The sequence below is a fragment of the Triticum aestivum genome, chromosome 7A, assembly GCF_018294505.1.
Source record: "Triticum aestivum cultivar Chinese Spring chromosome 7A, IWGSC CS RefSeq v2.1, whole genome shotgun sequence".
NCBI classification, from domain to species: domain Eukaryota; kingdom Viridiplantae; phylum Streptophyta; class Magnoliopsida; order Poales; family Poaceae; genus Triticum; species Triticum aestivum.
In genome coordinates this window covers 733927287-733940651 of record NC_057812.1, presented here as the reverse complement: position 1 = coordinate 733940651, position 13365 = coordinate 733927287, and the positions used below count along the sequence as shown (strand labels likewise).

The window sequence follows — 13365 nt, the reverse complement described above, 5'->3', positions numbered from 1 at the left end:
CCTGCAGTAGTGCAGTTTGTTTTGGGTCGAGTAAATTTGAGCTCTATGCTTGGCTCAGATCAGAGATCGTTATGTTTCTGCATTGCTCCACTTTGTGACGCTCATATTCTTTGTGCTGCATTTCATCGCTTGTACTGATACCTGAAAACAGAGGAGGTACAGAATGGAAAGTACAAGCTGAAACAGGGTAGGGTGGATGCTATCTTGGCAATGTAGATAGTGATTGCTGACCGACTGGATCGCGGTCTATAGCCAGATAGAAACTCCATTTTTTATACTGGGCACTAGACAAGCTCTCTCAACTCCTCCGAAACTCAGATCAAAACCAACTCTCTTTTCTTGATGTTAGAATAAATCCGAGGTATTCCGTCGATCATCCAAGAACCAAGCAATCACACAAGCACGACACCGAAATTTGTTAACGAGGTTCACCGATATGGCTACATTCTCGGGGCTTGACTACGGGCGCTCCTCCCCGTGACACTGTCACAATACCACACACCGGCCATCCGGGCGCCGGCACACGCCGCCGGCTCCCCCTTGCGCGCCTGTGCTATTATGTTGGCATATGTTACATCGTGTGTCTAGCCCCGCTATATATGAGAGGCCTAGGATACAAGTGTCCTACTAGGACACGACTCCATATCCTATCTAAACACAATACAACTCAGAGTTCAACTGTAACCTAATTTGTACACAATATTCGACACAACTCTAACAAACTCCACCTTGACGAATATTCTCCATCACCCTGAATTTGTCAATGCGTCAAACTTCCATATACATTGGACTTGAGCTTATCCCATGAGTATCGCTGCTACTCCAAAGACTCCATATGACTCCACCTGCAACTTGTAGTTCCTTCTTTTCTTGATCACGGTCAACATTCGAGCAAAATTAAATTCCTTGTTACTCTAGTTTGTGCTCCCAACTTTCAGAGCATCAGTCCAACGCCATCACACACCGATCACTGACCTGCATGAAAATGAACAACTCACATATACTCACCGCTCCTTTCTTGACCGCCTGTCTGAAACTTGAAGAAATTTCACCATTGCTTGGAATCATCCCGAGTCAAATTCGCAGTTGTCTCACCACATGTATGACCACCAGAGCCCTGGCCTGTCTCCATGTCCCGTGCATACCGCACACCTCGCTGCTATTATTGCGTCGAGCCTTTGCTGTCCCGGTCGAGTCTCAAGGGTCCGAAACCACACCACTCAACCCCCACTGCAGAGTACCACCGATCATCACCGACCGATGACGAGTTTCACGCTTCCATCAGACCACTGGGCTCCAGTCCGAACTGCGTGCCTCTCCCTTTTATCCCAGCTGAATAGGCTTCAATTCTTTGGATCCTTACATTGTAGCCCCTCAATCCAGCTCCACCTTCAACATGACTCCATGGTAGATGACCAGTCCACCCTCCCGTGCCCTGTCGACTCCAAGCTCTCATGTGCACCGTCTTGAATCAACCCTGCGCAATAGTCTGTCGAAGCCGCACAAGCCCTCAAGCCTGCACCACGTGTTTTCACGCCCCAGAAGTCGGCCACCATCAGTATCACGCTCCTATGTCGCCGTCGCTGATCCCACCACCGTCTTCTGTATCAACCGACTCGCTCGATCCGTCAGACTGTCTAGTCCGACCCAACCGAACATGTCCGGCTGCAATCATGCTCCACCCTGCATCACGACCGCTTGCACATCCGTGCATGTCTTAGACACCCTGTGTTTGCATGATCCTCATGACGCGCTTGTCCGCGCGCCTCCGCAGCCTATCCACGTGTTCCAAGCCATCTCAGCAAACCGACCCAAAAAACTTCCTTTTTCATGTCACTGTTTGTTGTTGCTTCTCCGTGCATCCTATAGCAGAAAAAAGATCGAACTTGATCCAACCAAAACTGCTCCGTGCACACACGTAGTCTTGGTTGCTACCCTTGCTTTTTGTCAAACAAATCTCATACACGTCTCAGCTCTGCACCAGTTCGTGGACTCCGTGACGCTTCTGGATAGCACATAAATGTGCCAAAGACGTCACCTAGGCTGTCATTAGCAGCTCCTCGGGAGCCTTTCCGCACAGCACCGCATAGGCCAGCCAGCACGTCCGTGTCCACGCTTGGCAGCCTCCGCGCCTCGCTCGCCACACGGTCTCCTGCTGCTGCACGCCTTTTGCTGCACACGGACTCGCCGGAAACACCGGATCGGACAGATACCGATTTGATCTGCCAATTATGTAGGCCTCCCACGAACACGCTGCTGCCTGAACGCTCGCCCGACCAATGTATGCAATCGATCGCCGCACGTCCTGTCTGCTGCATGTACACGTATCTCCCTCTGATTTGCTTTTCCGATCTCGCAGAGAACCACGCCGCAGTCGGCTGCATCTTGACTCAATCCTTCTTCTAAATCAACGATCCGCAGCCTCCGAATAATCTAGCTCATGATGATACCACTTGTTAGAATAAATCCGAGGCACTTCGTCGATCATCCGAGGACCAAGCAATCACACGAGCACAACACCGAGATTTGTTAATGAGGTTCATCGATATGGCTACATCCCCGGGGCTTGACTACGGACGCTCCTCCCCGTGACACCGTCACAATACCACACACCGGCCACCCGGGCGCCGGCACACGCCGCCGGCTCCCCCTTTGCGCGCCTGTGCTATTATGTTGGCATATGTTACATCGTGTGTCTAGCCCCGCTATATATGAGAGGCCTAGGATACAAGTGTCCTACTAGGACACGACTCCATATCCTATCTAAACACAATACAACTTAGAGTCCAACTGTAAACCTAACTTGTACACAATATTCGACACAACTCTAACACCTGACACAAATATTTGTAAGCTCCTTAAGGGCGTCTTCTAAGCGGACCCTCAAACCTTCTATATGTCCGTGGAACAGTTCAGAAGTATGGATTGGATTCTGTATCTTACCAACAAACGTGTATGTAGGAGGGGGGATTTCTGTATCTTACCAACAAACGTGTATGTAGGAGGGGGGCTTTGCGAGAGTCCAAACATCCGACTGACGAACAACAAAGCACTATGTATCCATGCCCTCTCTCTCCTCTCCAAAAAATAATCTTGAACAGAGATGGCGAGCGTCGATGCCACCACGAGGGCACATCCGCCATGACCGCCGGCAAGCGCTCCATCCCGGTCGTGGCCTTCTCCTATCTCTCCACTCTTTCTCCCTCCCTTCACCTTCCACCTCTCTTCTTCCGACGCCCACCATGGATGGGCAGCTCGAGCTTGAGCTCAGCTCCGGCACCCGTGGCTGCGCCCATGGTTGGCTGCGTCTGTGGCCGCACGCACTGCCATTGCACGCAAGGTGTTTGATCAACTGCCTCAGCGGAAAAATATGGAATGTTTTAAGTTTAGCTTTGGACGGCAAGCTCCCGTATCATGTTTGCGGACACAGTCCGAATGTAAAAAAGGACATTTACGGTGTCCTTTTAGGGGCTAGCGTTGGAGATGCCATATACACTTCGTCTTCCCAACCCCATGAACATTGGAATACTCTCTTTCCCCAGCAACAAAATGGCTTATTAATGACATCTTAAGATAATTTAACATTACCGCACTAACCCTCTTAGGTCCAATAATATCAAGTGATGAGTTCTTGATAAATAAAGGCAAAATCACTTTTACGTTTGATGTGATAATTTTTAGGTACAAAAAGTGGGTAAATTTTGAAAGGTTGCGTGGCAAAGTTTTTTTAGGAATTGATTACTACTGACAGGACACGGTTATGGTAATTGCTACTCTGCTACTGAGCTCAAATGTGAGGATTTGGATCATTTGCCCCACTTTACATGGTGCTTGATGATTTGCCCCAGGGTTGTCTCAATGGCTAGTGGCCCCAGCCCCACCCGTCACTCGGGGGGAGGAGGGGGGGGGGGGGGGCAAACAATCAAAGTTACTAATTTTAATTTCTCGCTCAAATGCACGCGGCAGTAGCAATGACATCAAAAAATAGTAAACAAATTCAAAAATATCTGCAATAACAGGAGGATGAGTTCGTTAATTACGTACCCACCGACATACTTTGCAAGTATGTTCTTGACCTGGTTCTCGTCTCACTTTGTATAAACCATTTTTAAAATTTAGAGTGGTTATGACTTAGATCCCTCACCACCAATTAGTGCTGAAAGGGTCTTCCCGATGACCAACTAAACAAATTTGTACTATTTTTCTGATTACAAAAATCTACACTTTAGTCCACACAGGAAAGATCAACTCGTTTCCGTTGCAATGCAAGATGTACAAGCAAGTGAGCATTTACTAGATGGGAAGACTTAGTCCATAGAGGGAAAGAGCATCGCATTTACATCTATGTTATGCTATTCTATAGAGTCAACTGAAATTTAGCATTCTGATTTAAAAAAATGTACCCTTAGTCCATACAGGGAAAGAGCATCTCATTTCAGTTGCCTACTAACTAATGTAAGATGTACGAGCAAGTGACCATCTACTAGATGTGAAGACTTGGCTAGAAGCGGTATTGACTAATCATCCTATCTAAGCAGCCCGCGTTGCTAGTGCCTAACCTAGTACACAATCATTAAAGATAGCTTAAAACTAAACAACCTGCGTACTAGCACTCCTACATTGTGAGCTGACACCCACAAGATCTGTGTTACGATACATAATTGACTGATTATAATGCTCGCGGCAATTTACTAATGGGCATTATGTTAGAGAATACTTGGATATGTCTCAACCAGTATTAGTCCCATGATCCCAATTTTAACATTACAGATATTCTAGAAAAATCCAAGAATGTTCACAAGACATATGTCTACAACCTCTAAAAAAATTCAGATCGAAATACGTAATACACACTGAGAAAGAAAAAACACAAATTCAAGCAAAAAAGACACTATTCACGACGAATTTGTCCTTGTTGTTTCTGCACTTGTGTTTCTAATTTCAATTCAAAGTTGGTAGGAGCTGTAGACACATGTCTTGTGAACATTTATGATTATTTTTAGAACTTCTTGAAATGTTCAAACTTGAAATTTCTAAACTAGGAGCATGTGAGGGCTATTATCAGTGGATATTTTCCGGTCTCAATCAATAGCCATACTCTCTGCATAAACTTTTAGGTTTTTCCCCTAATAATGTTTTGTCTTGTGAGCATTGTCTCCTACGACGGACTCGCCTCCTCCATGCGGCGTAGTGCGGTTGGGCAGCAACATCAGTTGAGGCGATGGACACCGCGCCCTACGCCCATCCCATGGCGGCGGCCATGGCGTGGCCACCTGCCACTGTGCTTGCCTCTCCGCTTGAGACCAACGACCGGAGCCGACTCCGCACTTGGATCCCTAACTTGCAAGGAGCGCAGGCATTTGCAGATGCAGGGGCGAATGAACACGGCGCCAGCGAGCCAGGAGGGGCTGCGGGTGCTTCACACGCTCCATCCCCTATCCCTGGTTGCCACCGTGCCATCTTCAGTTCGGCAAGCGGTCGCATGTGGTCACACAAGTCCAGCATGGTAGGCTGTGGTGGCTGCGACATAGCGATGCTGGTAGGCTTCACGACGTGGTCGTCGGGGTAACGATCCTAGACAAGAGGGTGGCAGCGTGATGTGCATGACCTCCTTTAGCGGCGTGCGCACTGGAGCAGTGACGTCTGTGGTTGTGCCTATAACTAGTTATGTGCATGATGGTGGCGTCGTCACTCAGAGACAGCGCGGAGGAGCCGCCGGGTCGGAGATTGACCTCGGGAGCGCCCATAGGTGAAAACCTAGCGCCAATGGTAGGCATCTTTTCGGCAGAGGTTAGAAGCGTAGATTCGGCATTCCTATGTATAGATCGGATGCAGCGGCGCACTGGTTGGTGTAGCTCAATGACTGCAAGATTTTTCGGATCAGATGAATTTGGCATGATGCCCCGAACATTGGCCCGGTCGCATTGGGAGGTTGTGTGATGCACAACCCACCTCCCCCCACCACTGCTGGTGAAAGCCGCATGGTGGCACGACCATGATGCACACGACAACCATCGGCAAGACCGCAGTGCAATGGTGATCAGAAGATACGAGATGGTGTCTTCCCTTCTGGTGTTTTCTCCTTTGGCCGGCTAGTTCTGTGTGAGTAGGCCAGTCGAATGGTGGGCGATGACTATGGCGATAGACATCAAGATGCTTTATCCATGGGTGAAAACTCAGGATCTTGCCTTATGGGTTAATCGGGAAGCGTCAACGCTCGTGCATTGTTACATTGTTGAAGGTGCTGGTTCGAAGATCCGCTTCGGGTTCACAACCCTTGGTCTGACATCTGGTTGGACTAGGTAACATTGGCGTGTGAGCGATGTTTACTTCTTGAAGGCGTGGACTTGAAGCATTGTGTCCTTTGTCTGCTAATATCTTGTCGTAGGTTTGGTGGTACAGTTTGGGGAGGTTGTGGCGAGGCAGATCCAATGTGGATGGCCACAATTTTTTCCCTCTTTGTAAACCAATTTGTTCAGCGTTTGCAATAATTAATAATACATGGCTGTGTGGATCAGCAAAAGCTGAGGGTTGTCTCCTCTTTTCAGGATAAATAAATAATGCTTTACATCCACAGCTTCCCATTGCGACTATAAAAGAGAGTGTGGCAACTAAAATAGAGTGTGGGTGCATTAATTGCGCTCCTTCCTAGTAGTGACTGCACACAAATCTTAACTACCACACACATGGGTGTGGGGAGAGAGAGAGAGAGAGAGAGAGAGAGAGAGAGAGAGAGAGAGAGAGAGAGAGAGAGAGAGAGAGAGAGAGAGAGAGAGTACATGCATTTTGTTAATAAATTGAAGGGACAAGCTTGCATAGCCAATCAGGCTTGTATGCAAAACTGAACGAGTCGTCCGATTCATGCAAAACCAGGTGAAATTAGTCTAGATCTAACGGAACACTCCTTTTTTTGGGTATGTGGATCCAAGGTTATGCACAGGGAGGACTAGTTTTATTTTTCAAGTTGCAGTTTTTGATAGGGGACCTACACTGAGCTTGAGAAGATTCTTTTCTGGTCATCTTTCTGCATCTATGACCAAGTCTCATCACAAATTGGGGGGTACCAAACAGATACCGTAACACTCAAATTGTACAATTAAAACACTTGACGTACCCAATGAGTTGTGTCAGCTGAAGGTTTGGACCGTTTCCACGCAAAAAGTACAAATAAAAGGTTTGAACTGTTGGGCTGTTCGTCAACTGCAATCTTTGGTGCTTCATGCATCACCTCAAAGTCATCAGTATTTAGTTAAGTCTCATTTGCACTTTCTGAAGTGAAGGAAGGTTCCCCAGCGCCGACGCAACAAAGTAATCATTGAAGTTAATGTTGGCATCCTTCAAGGCCGAGATGTGGTCTTCAATTCGACGCGAAGAGATTCCAGTCTCGGCATTCTCTACTCCCCAGTAGAAACCTGACCGGTGCAGACGTGCCGAAGTGAGTACCCCAATCTGGTGAATGCGCGAAAACCTTGAAAGTGATAGTTAGTACTCCCTCCGTCTAGGTCTTTTAGGCCGGCGGGCAACCCGACGTGTCTGTTTTTACTAGGCTGATGGCTAAAATGTGTTACTATCGCTGAAATCAAGCACCACACCATGGACACCACAATCAATTACCTTCGCACAATGTGCCTCTACCGGCATGACCATTTATTTATGAGTTCCTCCTAGTATCCTTCTCTATATGAGTTCCTCCTAGTATCCTTCTCTAAGCTCAAAAACCATGTCCCTCCCTGTGCTCTAAACGATCAAACCTTGGGCTGCCCACTTCCAAATCAAAGTTTCTTTCTTCACTAGATAGTTCCCTCAAAAATTGTGTAGATGCAATACATATATGTCCTCATATGGACCCCTTGTATTATTGATAACAGTAAAATACCTATAAATCAACAAGACAACACGAGGGCCATGAATTAACAAATGTATAGAGCATTATGTGCGAATTTTACTTTTTACCACAAAGTTGTGACATTGTGACAGCTTTTACCGAATTTGTTGTGACACTATGACAACTTTCACCCGATCTATTGATTATCATTTACAGGCTAACATGACAGTTGATTGGGCACACAACCAACCCGACATGTACTCATTAGGGACATATAGAATATAAAGTCAGATACAATGAAATCCTATATAAGACCTCTTGTAGTAGTGGGTAGTATCATAGACTAGTATCGTACCTCCGCAATGCGTAGAAATCTAGTTGTGTCTTTTTTTTTTTGTTTTTCAAACTATTTTCAGTTGTCTCAGAAATAGCAAATGCGTAGAAATATATAATTGCTCCGTTCTTAATTACTTGTCGCAGAAATGGATGTATCTAAAACTAAAAATACATTAAAGACGGAGGGAGTATATACTTATCTAGCTGTTGAGTTTTGGCCGGTTGTATTTGATCGGCCAGAACTCTGAAATGTGATCCTTCCCGCGGTGCACTGTAAGTACGTGCGGCGGCCTCGATCCAGTTGCAGTATTTGACCATGCGGGCGGAAGTCGTGGCCGATGGTTTAGTATGGCTACCACGACGACGACGACGACTTAGCTAGCGCTATATAATCCCCCACAGGGCAAGCATCTCGTCGACACGAACAAGCTAGCTAGGGAGATCAGCATCAGCTGTGTCTAGCTAGGTGCTCGTACCTACATAGTATAGCCACGGCTTACACCATGCCCCTGCGAGTCGAGGCCCTGGTTGCCACCGACACCGCCTCCGCCGCTGCCGCCGAGGGCAGGCGTGCTAAGGACGACGTATGGGTGGCGGAGGAGGGAGACATGTCTGGAGCCAGCGCCGGCCGGCCGCTACTGTTCCGGACCATGAAGGTCAAGGGAAGCATCCTGCATCCTTACAGGTCAGTTTGCACGTGTCCATTCTGACATGCATGCTCTTTTTATTTCCTTTTATGAGTACTCTGATCTTCTCATTATTATAAGATATTTTCATTCCAGTCCGTATATAGTTCATGTTAAAATACCCGAAACGTCCTATAATTCGAAACGGATGCCGTAGTATAGTCCAGTCCTAAACTTCTGAATTTGAATACTCACGACCGTCTTTGCAACAACAACAGGTTCTTGATCCTGGTGCGCTTGGTCGCCATCGTCGCCTTCTTCGCGTGGCGAGTAGAACACAGGAACCATGATGGCACGTGGCTCTGGGCCACGTCCATGGTGGCGGACGCCTGGTTCGGCTTCTCATGGCTCCTCAACCAGCTACCCAAACTCAACCCCATCAAACGCGTGCCGGACCTTGTGGCCCTGGCGGACCGGCACGGCGAAGCCATCCTTCCAGGTATCGACGTCTTCGTCACCACCGTCGACCCCGTGGATGAACCGGTCTTGTACACCGTGAACACCATCCTCTCTATCCTTGCCGCCGACTACCCCGTCGACAAGTACGCCTGCTACCTCTCCGACGACGGTGGCACCTTGGTGCACTACGAGGCCATGCTCCAGGTTGCCAGTTTTGCCGCGTTGTGGGTCCCGTTTTGCCGAAAGCATTGCGTCGAGCCAAGGTCCCCGGAGAACTATTTTGGGATGAAAACCCGGCCATACGTCGGGGGTATGGCAGGAGAGTTCATGAGTGATCACAGGCGTGTGCGTAGAGAATATGGTGAGTTCAAGGTGAGAATAGATTCCCTTTCTACAACCATCCGCCGACGATCTGATGCCTACAACAAAGGCGATGATGGTGTACATGCCACTTGGATGGCTGATGGGACACAATGGGCGGGTACATGGATTGAGCAAGCTGACAACCATCGAAGAGGACACCATGCTGGAATTGTTCAGGTAAACATTTTTCTGTTTGTTCATTCAGGTTAAACTTATAAGTTACACCTTTTGAATTCCTCTAAATTTATGAATCTAGCTAAATCCCAGTCTTAAATCTCAGTCCACGTGCTACATGTTGATTTGGTGGCTTAAGACACAAAATGAAAAGGAAATTTGAAAATCTGTTAGTTTTAGACTTTGAACATCAGACAAAATTAAACACAATGGATAGTCACATCTACTTAAGAGTGAATTAACAAAACTAGCTGGGTGATGTGAGGGCATCATCTTCAGTGTGTTCAAATTGGTAATTATTTTTTTATTTCATGCATGCCTCCTTTTCTTCTCATTTAGCTCCATTTGCAAAATGCATGATGTTCGACAAGAAATAAAAAAAGAACGATTTTCCGTGTGTGATCCGTCTAGGTGCAACTCAGATGATCTATCATTTTTTTATTATATATAAGAATATGTGATCATGTTGCCAAGAAATAAAAAAGAACGATTTTGCGTGTGTGGTCCGTCTAGGTGCAACTCTGATGATCTACCAGTTTTTATTTATCTAGCTATATTTACGGATATCTACCAGTTACAACCTATTTAGGTATAGGTATAAAGATCCAATAGATGCGGTATACTTAGGTAAGTCATGCAGATATAGCATAATGTAATATGTTTAGGTACGATTATGTAAACCAAAAAGATATGATCTGTTTAGATACGACCATGGATTTAACGACATGTTGAGGTAAATTATGAAGATCTAATGTTTGCGATATCTGCAAGTATGTTATGTTGATCCGACGGATACGATCTGTTTATGGATGACTACATAGATCTGATGGATGAGATTTACTAATAAAGACATGATCCATCAGATGACAACTAATTTTTTTTGGCTTTTGTTTTGAACAAGCAAAGTGCCCCTCGCAATAAGAGAGCATCATCTTTTAGTGCGGGAAATCTTGAAGTATTCTTTTTTATCTTATGTGGATATTCTTTTGCGTTGATTTATCACTTCATTGTTTAATGGACAACTTTATAGGTATCGATACATGTAGCTTTTACATTTATTTTGTATATACTGTCAGTTTAGTTATGTTCATATAGATCTAAACATTATTACCTATTTATGTATGTTTATGTGGATCTAACGATTAAGATTTGTTTAAGTAATAATTACGAAGATCTATAGAATGTCATATGTCTAGGCATGGTTATGTTGATCTAACCAGTATGATTTGCTTAGTAGCAACTATGTAGATCTAATGACACAATCTGCTTAGGTGCATTTATGTACATATAATGCTTATGATTTGTTTTGATACAATTATGAAGATATAATGAACGCAATCTGTTTAGGTACAATTATGTAGATCTAACGGCTTTGATTTATTAATAAATAGATAGTTCACCAAGTCGACGACCGGCTGTTTTGTCTTTTTTATAAGAATTTAAATCTTTTATCTCTAATTTTCTTATGTACCACATTTTTAATATCTAATAGCTATATTAATAGCATAACCCTCTATTTTATGCTGTGTTGTGGTTTTAGTATATAAAATAGTTATTCAGTTGACCGTGCGCTAGCATTTTTTTCAAATTTACTTGATTAATAAAAATGGTGTGACTACTATGCACTTTTGACAGGTCATGCTAGACCATCCAAGTTGTAAACCACAACTTGGATCGTCGGTGAGCACCAACAGTCCAATTGACTTGAGCAACGTTGACACAAGACTCCCCATGCTCGTCTACATTTCCCGGGAGAAGCATCCCGGTTATGACAACCAAAAGAAGGCAGGCGCCATGAACGTGATGCTCCGCGTCTCCGCGTTACTCTCCAATGCTCCCTTCGTCATCAACTTTGACTGCGACCACTACATCAACAACTCACGAGCTCTCCGTGCCCCTATGTGCTTCATGCTCGACCCTCGCGATGGTCAGAACACGGCTTTCGTCCAATTCCCGCAACGCTTCGACAATGTCGACCCGACAGATCGCTACTCCAACCACAACCGTGTCTTCTTCGACGGCACCATGCTCTCGCTCAACGGCCTCCAAGGACCTACCTACCTCGGCACCGGTACCATGTTCCGTCGTGTCGCACTCTATGGCATGGAGCCACCACGCTATAAAGCGGAGAACATCAAGCTGGTAGGTAAGGCCGCTGAGTTGGGTAACTCGACGCCATTCCTGAAGTCGATACCGGATGGAGCAATCCAAGAGCGGTCTATCACCCCGGTGTTGGTCGACGAGGCGCTCACGAGTGACCTGGCCACCCTGATGACATGCGCTTACGAGGACCGGACTTCATGGGGGAGAGACGTTGGGTGGGTGTACAACATCGCGACAGAGGACGTGGTGACCGGATTCCGCATCCACAGGCAAGGGTGGCGATCCATGTATTGCTCCATGGAGCCGGCCGCGTTCCGTGGAACGGCTCCGATCAACCTCACTGAGCGCCTCTACCAGGTGCTCCGGTGGTCGGGCGGCTCCCTCGAGGCGTTCTTCTCCCACAGCAACGCTCTCATTGCCAGCCGTCGGCTCCACCCTCTGCAGCGCATCGCTTACCTCAACATGTCGATCTACCCGATCGCCACGATGTTCATCCTGGCCTACAGCTTCTTCCCGGTGATGTGGCTCTTCTCCGAGGAGTCGTACTACATCCAGAGGCCGTTCGGCACGTTCATCATGTACCTCGTCGCTGTCATAGCGATGATGCACGTGATCGGCATGTTCGAGGTGAAATGGGCGGGGATCACGCTGCAAGACTGGTGGCGCAACGAGCAGTTCTACATGATCACGGCCACGGGCGTGTACCCGACGGCGGTGCTGTACATGGCGCTGAAGCTCATCAGGGGGAAGGGGATATACTTCAGGCTCACGTCCAAGCAGACGGAGGCCTGCTCCGGCGAGAAGTTCGCCGACCTGTACACTGTGCGGTGGGTGCCGTTGCTGATCCCGACCGTGGCGGTGCTCGTCGTGAATATTGCTGCCATCGGGGCGGCGATAGGCAAGGCAGCGACATGGGGTTTTTTCACGGACCAGGCATGGCACGCGGTGCTCGGGATGGTGTTCAATGTGGGTACCCTCGTGCTCCTCTACCCGTTTGCACTCGGCATCATGGGGCAATGGGGGAAAAGACCAGGCATACTGTTGGTCATGTTAGTCATGGCCATTGGCACCGTCGGGCTCTTGTATGTCACACTCCAGCAGGATGGTCACAGGATGTCGTTCCTAACCAGGCCATCTGGGTAGTCACGTATGTAAGACCCATCTTTTATTTTATTTGTATTGTAGTGCAATAATTTGAGTATTTGAGCAGGAACGCCGTTTAGTGCTCGGAGCCTGTTCTTTGTTGGAAATAATAAACCGCAATTCGTAATTCAATGTTTGAAAAAATATGGAAAAAGAATCCACATTATCATATGATTTACATATTGCAAAATCGGTGGCTTTTATCTTTGATCTAACGTGGCATTTACCTCTCTGATGGCATTTACGTTGAAATAAGTTGACAAGTGAGCTGCACAAAAAAGAAAAAAATCATGATTTTGGAAACAATGAACCTGTGTATGTAATGTTCATTGTAGA

At 46.7% G+C, this 13365-nt stretch overlaps 1 protein-coding gene across 1 annotated transcript; it reads left to right on the top strand.

Annotated features, from left to right (window-relative positions):
• Positions 1-8664: 8664 nt before the first annotated feature.
• LOC123147229 (mixed-linked glucan synthase 2) lies at positions 8665-13029 on the top strand. The gene is made up of 3 exons (XM_044566476.1): positions 8665-8846; positions 9066-9786; positions 11419-13029. The coding sequence occupies exons 1-3, from the start codon at positions 8665-8667 to the stop codon at positions 13027-13029; spliced, it is 2514 nt and encodes an 837-aa protein (XP_044422411.1).
• The last annotated feature ends 336 nt before the right edge of the window (positions 13030-13365 follow it).